Source organism: Gavia stellata, chromosome 10, assembly GCF_030936135.1.
Source record: "Gavia stellata isolate bGavSte3 chromosome 10, bGavSte3.hap2, whole genome shotgun sequence".
In the NCBI taxonomy this organism is placed as follows: Eukaryota; Metazoa; Chordata; class Aves; order Gaviiformes; family Gaviidae; genus Gavia; species Gavia stellata.
The window spans coordinates 17,174,584-17,187,141 of record NC_082603.1 but is presented as its reverse complement, the minus strand read 5'-3'; the positions used below and the strand labels follow the sequence as shown (position 1 = coordinate 17,187,141).

Genomic DNA, 12,558 nt, shown 5'->3' with positions numbered 1-12,558 from the left:
CACATTTGGGGATTTTTTTAGTACTTTTAAAGAACTTGCCGCATTTTGCAACAGACAACACTAATACGTAGAGATTTTATGTGTCAGGGAGAAGTCTCCTGCCTTGAAGTTTTCTTTCTGCATTCAAGATCATAAGCACTTTCTGGTCTGGCTTAAGAACTGGCTAGAGGAGTTGACTGAAAGCCAAGAACTCTGTCTTCTACTGTAATGAATTTACTACTTAGCTAAGAACAATTTAGTTCAAGAAACTGTGCATCACTGTCCTCCTCAGCAAAATGGATATAATCATACCTTCTACTGCAGAGATAAAAACACCACTGTAAATAGTTATTAGTAATTATTTTTAAAAGTAGAAGACATCAAAGGCAATTACTTAGACTTTCAAGAACTTAAAAGCTTGGTTCAACATGATTCTTAAGCATATGCCTAGTATTAAGCAGGTTAGTAAGTACATAAAGTCAGGCATTTTCTCAAATTAAAGTTTTGTTTCAGGAAAATATTCAGGTTTGGCTGAGGAACTAAGAAAGGCTGTAACACTTGTAATCTACAGATACTGCAGAACTGAAATTCTGACTCATGGCCTTGACCTTAAAAAAAGTCCATTGTATCCAGAATGATGCACTAAGCCTATTTTTAAGTTTTGCATTTCAGCAAAAAACTTTTTACAGGCAGCTTTCAGGCTCAGTAAGCTGTAAACTAACTTTGTTGCAGGTTTTTTTGTTTGTTTGTTGACTGTCAAAGCAGCTGTCCCATGGTTCTACATTACTGTCTTCTGTGTTACAATGGTAGTGTGAATAATATAACATTTTCCAACGTGCTTCTAAATCTTACTGACTGAGTCCATTTGGGAAGGTAGAAAATGCTGTCCTTTTCCTAGTTGTGACAAATTCTACTTATATTTAAAATCCTTTTATTTGTATTTTCCTTGGATTATGACATTACCATGACATTCACTAAGAACTCTGGTATGCAAACAGCCCTGATGTGACACAGAAGCCAATTTTAAATAAACTTCAGTGCTACTTAATGAAACTTTGACTGGTGACAAAAAAAAAAACACCTGTAAAAGATTTGTTTAAAAGTGAATCCAAGGATATTTTGAGTTGATGAGAATATTCAGTTGTATTTTTACGTTTATTTTCCGAATTAGGAATACAGCGAGATAGAATTAAAACATGTCAAAGCAGCATTTAATTGATGATATAGTATGCAAGTGTCAGTAAATTTGTATGTGGATGAAAAGAACTAAAAACACAAAATGGACAATAAAGAGGAAGTTTTGATCAAGTAAGACCTGTGGGAAAAGGGCTTCCTAGCAATCTTCAAGATGAGTGAGGTAAGGTCCTTCTGTAATGTGGCATTTGCTCAATAGAGAAGATTATTCTTACGTCACATAGTATCCATTTACCTATAAGCAACTTCATATAACAATTGGCACATATATTTATATTTTATCTAGTTCTGAATTTTAAGAAAGAAACTTATTTGTTAACTTTTGCAGAACAAAAGTTATCTATGTGTTCTTGCTCTTGTGAACATGCCCATTTGTTACAATCCGAGACAGCCAAGACTAATATAGGACAAGCAGCATTAGAAACAGTAAAATACTCATTTTATCTAGCTCACCAGTAAGTGACTCGTAGACAGTTACAAAAGACATTGGTTTTATTTTCCCCTTTCCTAAGACAAAAGCAAACTATCAGCCTTTAGTTTTTTTGCTGCAACATCGTATCACAGAAACATTAATCACTTGCATTATATCATCTTGCTTGACATTTTCTCAAGAATTCTATTGAAAAAGCCAATTCTCACCTCTATGCCATCATATTGTTCAAAGAGCGTGCAATATTCTGCTAGACCAAGCTGCGTCAGCCAGTTAGAAATGGGTAGATACTTCATTATCTGTTCTCTCACCTCACAATGCCTGTGACTCTGAAAAACAAAAACAAAACCCAATTACAGATATTGTTTCTTAGGAATATTAAATGACTGAACAACTCAGAAAGCACTTCATAGCATGGAAGTTCTACAATTATGGCCAAAGAGATTAATACTTTCTTGGCTGCTTGGTAATAGGTAGTTATCTACGCATTAAGATCATTACATTTAATTCATTGTAATCCTCATACAAACAGGGAATGTTGAAGACTATCTTTTTTTTAGCTCTCACAGCTGAATTAATCTGTAAAAGATGAATGAACAGAGTCACTCAATACTGTAGTATCAATTAAAAAATACTCAGCCTTTGTATTCAAAGAGAATGTTCCTCAGTATGATTTTTCAGTGATAATGCCATTCTTCTTACATGTGTAACACACATGACAAAATGTACAAAATGAAGAGGAATAGCAAAAGGAGCAGTGTTATCTGTAGGAATATGAAGGAAGTGAATGAAACTGCATATTCTGTAAGAAAGTCAAAAAGAAAAAGATTCCGTGATGGGTGTTTGTCCAAGATATGAATGTAGCTGAAGTCAACCTGTTAGGGGTTTTTTCTACAAAAGCAGCTGAGAGATCGTTACAGTTTGGTCTCCATCATAATGTCATCTGAATTTGAGTTATCTGTAAATAAAAATACTTAGTTACTTTTTTCCCCACTTGGTAAAGTGAAATAAAAGATAGCCATTAAAATGGACACATGATAGACATAGGAAGACAAAAGATAGACACATAAAATGTTCTCCCAACATCGCTGCTCTACATAAGCATTTATGTAAGATCTACATAAACAATTGCTTAAGCTTCCAAAGAATTGCTGAGTTTGTGAAGAGACTTCTATTTGCAAGTTTGAGCATGTCCTAAATAAATTAAGGAATGCCCAATTCTAAATCTGTAACTTGTGACCTGAGCATTTCCTATCAGCGCACTGATGCCAGAAGCAGGAAATGCTCATGTTCAGACATGTAGTGTCTTCAATCATACATTTTTGATACACATTTTTATTTGAAGATTTTCCTCTCATCTATACTTCAGGAAAAGTACTTGCTCATTAGCTCTGTATAGACCAACTGGAATTACGACTTTCCAGACACAAACTACTTGTTCCAACACATCTGTCTACTCTGAACACGTGACAAGAAGCTGCCCAAAGGCCGACATGTTATGGTCAGCAAAGAGCCAGTGCTGCTTTCTGTCAGATAGAGAAAGCTGTTTAGCATTTTTATAATTCCTGGAACACTAGAAAAGTATTGAAGCTTTTATTTTTCTTTTTTTTCTTAATACAAATTGCAAAACCAAAAATACTGTCCTGCAGAAAGGTAGGCCACAGTAGCAGTATTACCTGTGTTAAAGTACAATAAATACCTAGAAATATTTTGAAAGCATTTAAATTAGAACAAGTACAGTTAGTAAGACATGCAATGTTTTGGACCAGACATGGTTTTAGAAGCCACTGTGAATTTTGCCTCCGTGGTCAACCTTGGAAACAAGTCAAAATGGTTACACTTCAGAGACACATACACCATTACACTGTGGAAGTTGTAATCCTGGAATTCATCACTTCATGATCTATTAAAGAACAAACCTGCTAATTTTCAAATCACATTGTGGAAGCCCTCTATTCTCCACTGGAATACTGGAATACTCTGCTATATTACCCGATTTTACTGCAGGTTTTTTATTATTGTGAAAATTTTGTGGGCTAAGGATGACAAGTATAGATCTAAAGAATGGTGGTATTACAGTAACTAAGAGCATCTTGTGGAGTAACATCGATTAGAAAATTCTCAGCATTTAATGGACACACCAAAAAAGAATGTCTATGAGGAATGTTAAAGCCACACAGAACATTCTTATGTGAGGCAAGGACAAGCTCAGTCACTGAAATCTTTCATTTATTGGCTTGCTTTAAACAGGTACTTTCAGATTGCAAGACGGTCAGCATGAAAGGCATACAATTTTCAGGGAGATAAAAGGAAAATCACAGCTAGTTGATTAGGACATCAATAAAACCATGGACAAATAGCTTTTTTCTGGTTCATACACTTCTAATATGGTCACAGACTGTAATTTTGTTGTCATAAAGGAACTTGTTTTCAAAACTGTTTAACAACTTCACTAGGAATATATTTTTTAAGACTACAGATTTTGAATATTCAGCTTCCATGCTAGTATATGACAATTAAAAAATATCTGGAAGAACTGGTGTAGAGTCACCATACTTATCATTCCAGAACAAATAGAAATTCTGCACTAAACATGAAAGGAATCCCAGAATTTCCACAGCAACATTCTCTTTAAACAATATAGAGATAAACAGTGGCTATCTAATCTTACTTGGCCAGCTGCACTTGGTCTGTTATTAATTTATACCAAATGAAAAACAAAACCACCAACAACCACCCCCCTGCCTCCAAACCCCCATACCAAAGGAAATTCAAGGGCAAGTAGAAAATGACATTAACCTTATATGACAAGATACTAAGAGATACAAGATGTACTGTTTTCAAATATACTGCACTTACACTTTTGAATGTGATTATTTTATGGCATACTTTTATGTGCTATTAAGTCTTTTTTGACACCTGTGTAGATTTTTCCCTACTGTTTAAGTGAAAAATTTGTTCCTACAGCTGAAGGGGGGAAAAAAAAAATAAAATCTCCTTTCTCCCACAAGATAACTAATGGCCTTTCTGATGCTTCTGCTAACAGCAGTTTTGGTGAAGAAAGGTAACAGAAACATTAACTCAAACATCTCTTATTTAACCAATATTGCACTACTAATTGGATGCAGAGTACAACCTAGTGGTCAGGACACAAGATATATTCAAAGCCTGCTCAAGGTTAAGAGTAAAATGGAATTACAAAATAAATTGTATAAGACCCTAAATACATCATTATGAGAACTGGTTTTAGGCAGAGAGAGTTATTATCCTATTATTCTTCTACTTTTACACTATTTATTGTTATTTCTGAAAACAGGATTAACTCTTGCTTAGGGTAGGTAATGCCAACATTTTTTAACATCCAAAATACGATTATAAACACACCAGCAAGGTGTGTGGCAGATGCTGGGCACATTTTTCCCCACTGAGAAATTAAAATCCTTCCTTTCCAGAGGAAGGAAGGAAACAAAAATGTAAGATGACAGATATAAGATGACAGCATATATTGGAGGGCAATACAAGATCTATGTTGTATTTACCCGTTCTAAAAACTGTCACTTCCTGTACATCTCAGGTTTCCTGCAATAAAGAGATCGTCATAGGTTTAGTCAGGTCACCAGATTTTACGGGATAAACCCATGGTTTCTCCATGACTTGTTTCTATTTATTCTGTGAGACTTTTTCTTCTGCTATTACTTAACAACCTCAAGAGTGAAGTTATAGTATTTTGAAATCCTTATGTGGAAGGTCTTGCAGTATTACCTACATAATTTATACAATTTCAGGGTTTTTTTACATCAAAATAAACAATTCAAATCCATCCTAGGTTTGTACAGTTCTGTGTCTGAACACCAGCTGTTCAGAGGCTTTTATGAAATTAAGTTGCTGCCAAAAAGTTATCAAATGGGTAATAGTGGGAGGTTCCTATGGTGGCACTCTGATCTACTGAACTGAACTTAGCTTTTGGAGTGCTTTTCTGTATTATCTTAAAAATGCTCACAGTTGCAGTCGTACATATTGGGGCATATCTGAAGCAAAAGCACAGAGAAAGGTGTTTTACATGTAGCTTTTAAATCCAACTGTTCACACTGCAATGCTTTACTGTACTGACAATTCATTTGTTTTCTTGTTTCCTTTATCACAATATCCCAGAACTATCAAAAGATGCTGCTGATAATGTTGGCTTGTTATACTCCAGACACAAGGTAAGTGATATGTAATACCTGATTCTTAACTGAGCTATGGTTTTGTCAAATTAACTTCACTGTAATTTTTGAAAAGTGGGTATGTGTGTATTACAAAGACACCAAGGTTGAGCAACTCAAAATCACTGTGTGGATATAGTAAGTATTCCAGGGACAACATTCCATGCTCCTTTTTCAGTCTCCCTTGGGGATTCAGGCTGTAATATGACAAGGAGCAAGCCATGTATCATGGTGTAACCCTGTCCCCACTGAAGTTACTCAGATGAGCCAGCAGAGCCAGCAATTTCATCTCATCTGGAAAGTAATTCCTCTTATTGTGCCTTTTCTACTTCAGCAAAATTGACTTGTATTGTACTTACAAATTAAGACTAGCCTCCTGATGTGACACAATCATTTATTAAGAAATTGATTTATTGGACACCTGCATGAGTAAGAGTTTTCTTAAGGATTTTAATCACTTGATCTTGATATGCCTTCCTAACTAGATCCCTCGAATCAAGTTTGTTTTCAGATGTATTCAGATGTGCTTTCATTTTCAGATGCACCTTTATTTTCCTCTGGCATCAGTGAAATCAACTCTCTAAATTATAGCCTCAATAAAGCTGATCTTCCCATACAACATTCTGTATGCCTCAGGTCCTGTATCGTGGCACTAATAACACTGACCAAAGTCTGCTCTCTTTGCTGATCACATCTTAACTATTTACACTTAACTAAGCAATTTAGACAGGTATTTCTTGAATGTTCTATTGTAATGCATGTTTGAATGGGAGAAAGTTTCTGCCATTGGAGTGCCAGTTTCTGAATGCAGTAGAAAGAAAAACTAGAAAAGCTGGAAGTGGTCATCACGCTTGTGATATCGTCTCTCAAAGATTTTACCATCTTAATACAAAAGAACTACCTTTTCTTTTGCAGCCCAAGTCATATTCTATTTCTCCTTTCCCTTCTTTAAACAATTTGCCAAGTGTAAAGCATGTTGTCAGTAGTACAGTCTAAGACAGTAAATCTGTTTATCTTGGAAAAAACTCAGAAGCTGACTGTTCTGTAAAAGGAACACTAAATTCAGAGTGGGAAAGTCAGAAGAAACTGGTCAACGACCCAAAGCTTGTTTCATCTCTATGGCAGTGATAACATTGTAGTGAAAAAAGTAACCTCCCTCTCCAGGATTTGTTAATACAGTAACGGTAAACTGCCATATTTTCCATGAGACTTGTTCTAGCCTGCTGCCTTAAATGAAAACCAGCAATTTTCTAGTTAAGAATCGAGCATAGTTCTCCTAGTCTAATAAGGCTATAGATTGGTAATGCACTGATCAAAAACAGTGTATTATAAAGCCATCTCCATCTTTTCTGCTAGCAAAAAGGGAAGATCATCTGTAAGACAAGGCAAGAGACAGAAGCAGCAGAAATACCTGAAAAGCAATGCATCAGCAGAACCAAAGTGTCAGACACTGATCAAACAAATACTGCCCCTGTGCACTAGACAGTCCAGAGAAAGCACTTCTTGGTCCAAGGACTATGGCTGAAAAGAGTGGGAACCTATGACTGAAAAACCTGTTTCCCCTACTGTGTCAATCCTCTTGTATGCACAGAAACAGAGCTTGGTACATTGCATATAAACTGCATACCACCGTGGTTTTTTTCTTCAGATAGGAATAATATGCAAAACCTTGAAGTTTTGGTTAACTGTGCATGAAAAGGAATAATCAGTGACAACTACTCATCACGTAATAGTTATGACAATCAAATTCCATCTCTAGACTTCCATCAAAAAACATCTTACAAGGGAACAATTACCTACATAAGAAAACGTCATAGATGGGTATGTGACCTATGTACAAACCACATGCAGAGGGCATCAAGGGTGGAGAGGCAAAATGAAAGCATAAAAACATAATGTAAAAAAACCACTAATGTTCTTACAATGATGATGGCTTAACAAAATGAAACAAAGAAATAAAAGCAATCAGAGTAGTACCTCTGATAAATCCCTTTTATAACATGTAGAAAACACACAAGAACAACATCACCATGGAAAAAATGTGGATGATCCAATTATTTTACTTAAGACAACATAAAGACATGGAATTTAAGTTCAGAAAATCTGTGACATAGTAAAGTGAAATACATACTTAATTTTCTTGGAAACCAATTACATCCATACAGTCTGGACCTCAACTATTAATGCCTTCTGCACTTTATGAATTAGCTGTTGACACAAAACTATTGTCAGTATTATGTAAGCATGCGGAGTTAAAACAGTAGTAAAAGAGCCAAGGTGTTATCACAGTACTGGAAAAGGAGAAAATACGAGGTCAAGCTATTTCCATAAGGCAGCATGCAAATAAAGTGGAACAGGCAACTGAACAGATCTCAGAAAAAATCTGTTAGTATACATATGGGGGCAAGGGGAGCACGAACAGGTACTCAGTAAGCTTGGCCACAAAAAGAACATAAGGAATCTACTTTGTCGACTCCTTTCTAGTGTTTTTCATACTACAAAAAGGAAAAAACATGCAGTCTTACAATTAAAATATCTATAAAATGAAGGCAGTTGTCAAAAGAGCATAGCCAATAGTAATTAGCAATTTCTAAAATATCTGTCAAATCATGTATCTAACGGACTTACTTTCTTCATTTTAAAAATCTCATACTGTGCTGGGGGAGATTAACTGAACAGAAGAAAGAAAACTAAAAGGACAAATTACTGAACATGAACCTTCAGTGCAAATGTTATCCACTAGATCTAGCAAGGTGTTAGCTACAGTTAGCTTTATTATAAAATCTACGTTTTTCATAAATAGTGTCACACAGCTGAATTTTCACCATCATTACATTTGTACCTTTTCCAGTATATTATTTTGACTGGTGGTGGTGATTTTTGCTAACAAATAGAAGAAAGTGTTGAGAATTTCTCTTTTAGATATCCAATTTAAAATAGGTTCAAAGACTGACATTCCTGTGTAGTAAGCCACATTGGCTGTTTAAAATAAATGCATTTGTACGTATGGAGAATGCAAACAAATACTTAAATGGATTTTAAGTAATCTGGGGTAAACTGGCAGAGTTGAAGCAACTGGCATCCTAAATATTATCTGCCTAAGCAAATAAATTAGACCACTCCAAAGGTACTATGTATTTGCATAATGCATACCACGCTGCTGGCAGTATACAGTAATGGATGACATAAACTGTGTTAAACTGCTGTTAGACTGTATATCACATCCTCAAAAAATTTAAAATTGTATTTGCATTTTCAATTGTGCCTTCTTTTGTGATGACAAGGCAAATAACATTTCTTTTGCTTTGGCAGATAAATCAAAAAACTTGAGTAATAAAATTTGGTTTGGATCAAACCAAAACAAAAAAAAAAGTCCAAGGTCTTTGGCTAACTGATATGCATTTTTAATTTGGGTTTAATCTTATTTTTCCTTTTTTTCTTCTAACCAGACCTCATTAAAATTAATTCAGCTGAGACTCTGGAATATAGCAAAAAACTCATAAACTAACATAAACTGATATTTACTTGTACTGTCCACAAACGTGGAAATATCTTGTCTATACCAAATATGCACTTAATATATTGTGAAAGAACAATTATCTTATAGTTTTATCAAGCATTTAGCTACTGTGCTTTCAAGAGATGTAAATAAAAGCTGTAAAAATGAATAGAGAATAAATGTCTTCATATTCCAATAGACTGTCTAAACACTGCTTTGCTTTTCTCTGTCAAATTCATTTGATTACAACGATTAGTCTTCATTTGCTTTCAGCTATGGTTACATGTCTGGTGGCAGCACAGCTGAAGTCAGTTTATGTAGCTACCATCTATTACTAGCCTCCAACACAAGGTGCTTGTTTCTCCCTTGCACCGATTTCTTTGCTGTGCCAGCACTAGCATTTGCTTGACCATGCAGTGAAGGGGATCAGAGACTTGATCTGGCAGAGAAAATGACCCAGAGGAAGGGGTTGTCATTTCAAGTAAAATCAGGTCTCTTATTTCCTTCACTGTACAGCCAAAGAAAAGCTTGTGCTGTCACAAAGCAAGCAATGACAAGGAAGTGGTCAAATAGCAAAAGTGCTAATATGAGACATTGAATCTCCTCTCAAATTCTGCTGCAGGTTATGGACTCCTCTGCCATCCAGATCACAATCTGCATGTAAACATACACCCTTTTAATCCATCTTGGACTGAGAAATAAAGCAAGTGAAGCACAGACTTTCTTATTTCTGCCAACTGTGTTGTGGAAACAATTACAGCAAAGGGATGGGGAAGACAGCTGGGGAGTGGCAGCACTGTAAGTCACTGTAGCTGTTTGATTCAGTGCAAAAATCAAGGCCCTTAGACAAGAGAAATAATAAAGCTGCACGGAAAACTTCAGTTCTGGTTTGCGATACCCAAGAAGTTTAAATATCTGTTTTCTTTTGCTCTAGAACAATCTGAAAGTCTTTTAAACATACCAAGTTGATATGTCTTAAGCAGTCCCCTTCTGATAATGAAAGGGCAGGCTTGATTAAGGTCTCTGCCTCTTTATCCCACGGGAATCTCTGCAGAAGCTGTATTGCTAAAAAACTACCAAAACCACACATTTTACTAGAATCATATTTCATGACTTGATGAAAAGAGATGAGTACTGGAAAACAGTATGAGGAACAAAGCAAAACTTCGTACCACCAAGTGTACCACTGTCTTGCAACATTTGAGTGGCAAACAGATCAAAAGAAGCACTTAAATCCAAGCAGTAACTATATTACATTGAATTTAAAATACAAATTAAAGCATGTACTGTTAGAACTTCTAAACCACCGTATTTTTAAGTCATAATCAGTATTTGCAACATAAGTGTTAAACAAAAAACAACTAAACAAAAAAAATCCTAAGACTGCACACATATGAGATTTAACTTCTTCCCCTCTTGCCTCTTTCTTGGGCTTTCTAGACATCCTGGCATTTCATTTCAAGCTTTTCCCTTAACTGTGACTGTTAAAACATAATTTAAAACTCCAAAATTCTCAAAACTCTGAAATTCTCAAGTTATCACAATATTCTATTAAAAACATGAAATTCAAAATAAATTGTAATCTCTAGGAAATTTACTCAATTTTTGCCCTAAATGCAAATGACAAACATAAATTTGCTTGTGAGATATCACTAGCTGCAAGCTTCCTTTCATATTTATATTGATACCAATTAGCAGTAAGTACAAGCCAGTCAGATATAGGTGAACTTTACAGATATTTCACATTGTAACTATAAGTAATTGCATTTTCCATCAAATGAGTTAAATAATTAAAGCACAAGTCTTACAGCATAAGTATATGATGACAACTCCTCCTAGTGGAAGTACATCTGACAAAGCAAAATTCAGAAAAATACAGATTTCCTAGGTATAATACCAGGGTTTTGCTGGTACCGACTCGCTCTGCATTTTTTCTGCCCTCTTTACTGATTTAAGCTAGACTCATCCAACTTTTCAGTACTATAGAAAAACACCTATGGGCTTTTAAGGAAGATGAAAGTCACTTCACTTTAAAGTTTACTGCTACAATGGCATAACATGGTTTATTTATACACATAAATGAGAATCAGGTTTCAAATGAATTTAAAGTAATCTTTTACTGTAGGACTATGTCTCACCACTACCTCTTAAAACTTTGGGCAAGACTGATGTGATGTAAAGTAACTTACATGTATCGTGAACAATGAAGGTTTGCTGATCTACTGGTGCTGGGAGTGCAGCCGTCTGTGGCTCTTTTTTGTTTCCTCTTTCCCTCATACTTTGTATCAACTGTGCCAGGAATTACTTCCATGTGAATGAATCCCCTGCATTTATCTGAATAGACTACTCTGTTCAACCAACTCCATCTCCAAGGGCTCAAACTGTCACAGACATTACACATGCTGTTCAGCCTGAACCTAGAGGAGTGGTTTTTACAATAATAGCTCAGAGCAGACAGAGCTAGTAAGAATATGCAGTATCACACAATGTACTGAGCAGACTATCAATACTCTCATTCATTATTTTAATCCCTGATTTGCATCGTTTCCTTGTTCAAATCATTGTTTTAAGCTCTCATAATCAAAATATTTTTGGTAAAATCTTGACAAATCATCGTGAAGGACTTAAGGATACTGAATTCTTTGAAAAGATGTCATTAGCATAAATATTTTTGGCAGGCTAGGCACTGAAGTGACACTTCTAACCTGGATTTTTAGTTCAGTCCAACATTTAGCAAATCTATTACAGACTACAGAGAAACAAACACAAAACATTACTCAACTTGTACATGCTGTTCTGGCCAATGTTTATGTAAAGATAAAGAGTCTACAAAATACCAATCAGGACTTAAATAGATACTGACTCAGCAACTCAGTAACCACACAGCAGGTTATCATTAACAGCTTATTAAAGCATATGCCTTAACATCTACTCAGACTATTGTGTCAGAATAATTCAGTTATATAGAATATATCTATTTGGTTTTCTCCTTGTGTTACAGTTCTGTTTTCTAAACATTTCACAAATAATACCACAAATACTGAGTTACTTTATCCTTGCGTCAGACTTCAAACTAGGTATTTTCAGTTGGTAGGTAGCCAATACCTATCACTAGTAGCTTACAAGAAACAACTAAGACAGTGGTTCATCATTCTTTATGTACTGCTTATGGAAAGCATAGACTAACCACCCTTCATTTACCTTCCTTACATAACAGAAGTGCAACTTTCCTCACTTCATAACATCAACAT

General features: G+C 35.3%; 1 protein-coding gene across 1 annotated transcript in view; it reads right to left on the bottom strand.

Moving 5' to 3' along the window:
* BCAR3 (BCAR3 adaptor protein, NSP family member) overlaps nucleotides 1–1,899 on the bottom strand; it is an 81,017-nt gene extending 79,118 nt beyond the window's left edge. Inside the window, exon 1 of the mRNA XM_059821820.1 lies at nucleotides 1,813–1,899. Within this exon, the coding sequence (XP_059677803.1) occupies nucleotides 1,813–1,899 (87 nt within the window). The remainder of the gene's footprint in view (nucleotides 1–1,812) is intronic.
* Nucleotides 1,900–12,558: the final 10,659 nt, after the last annotated feature.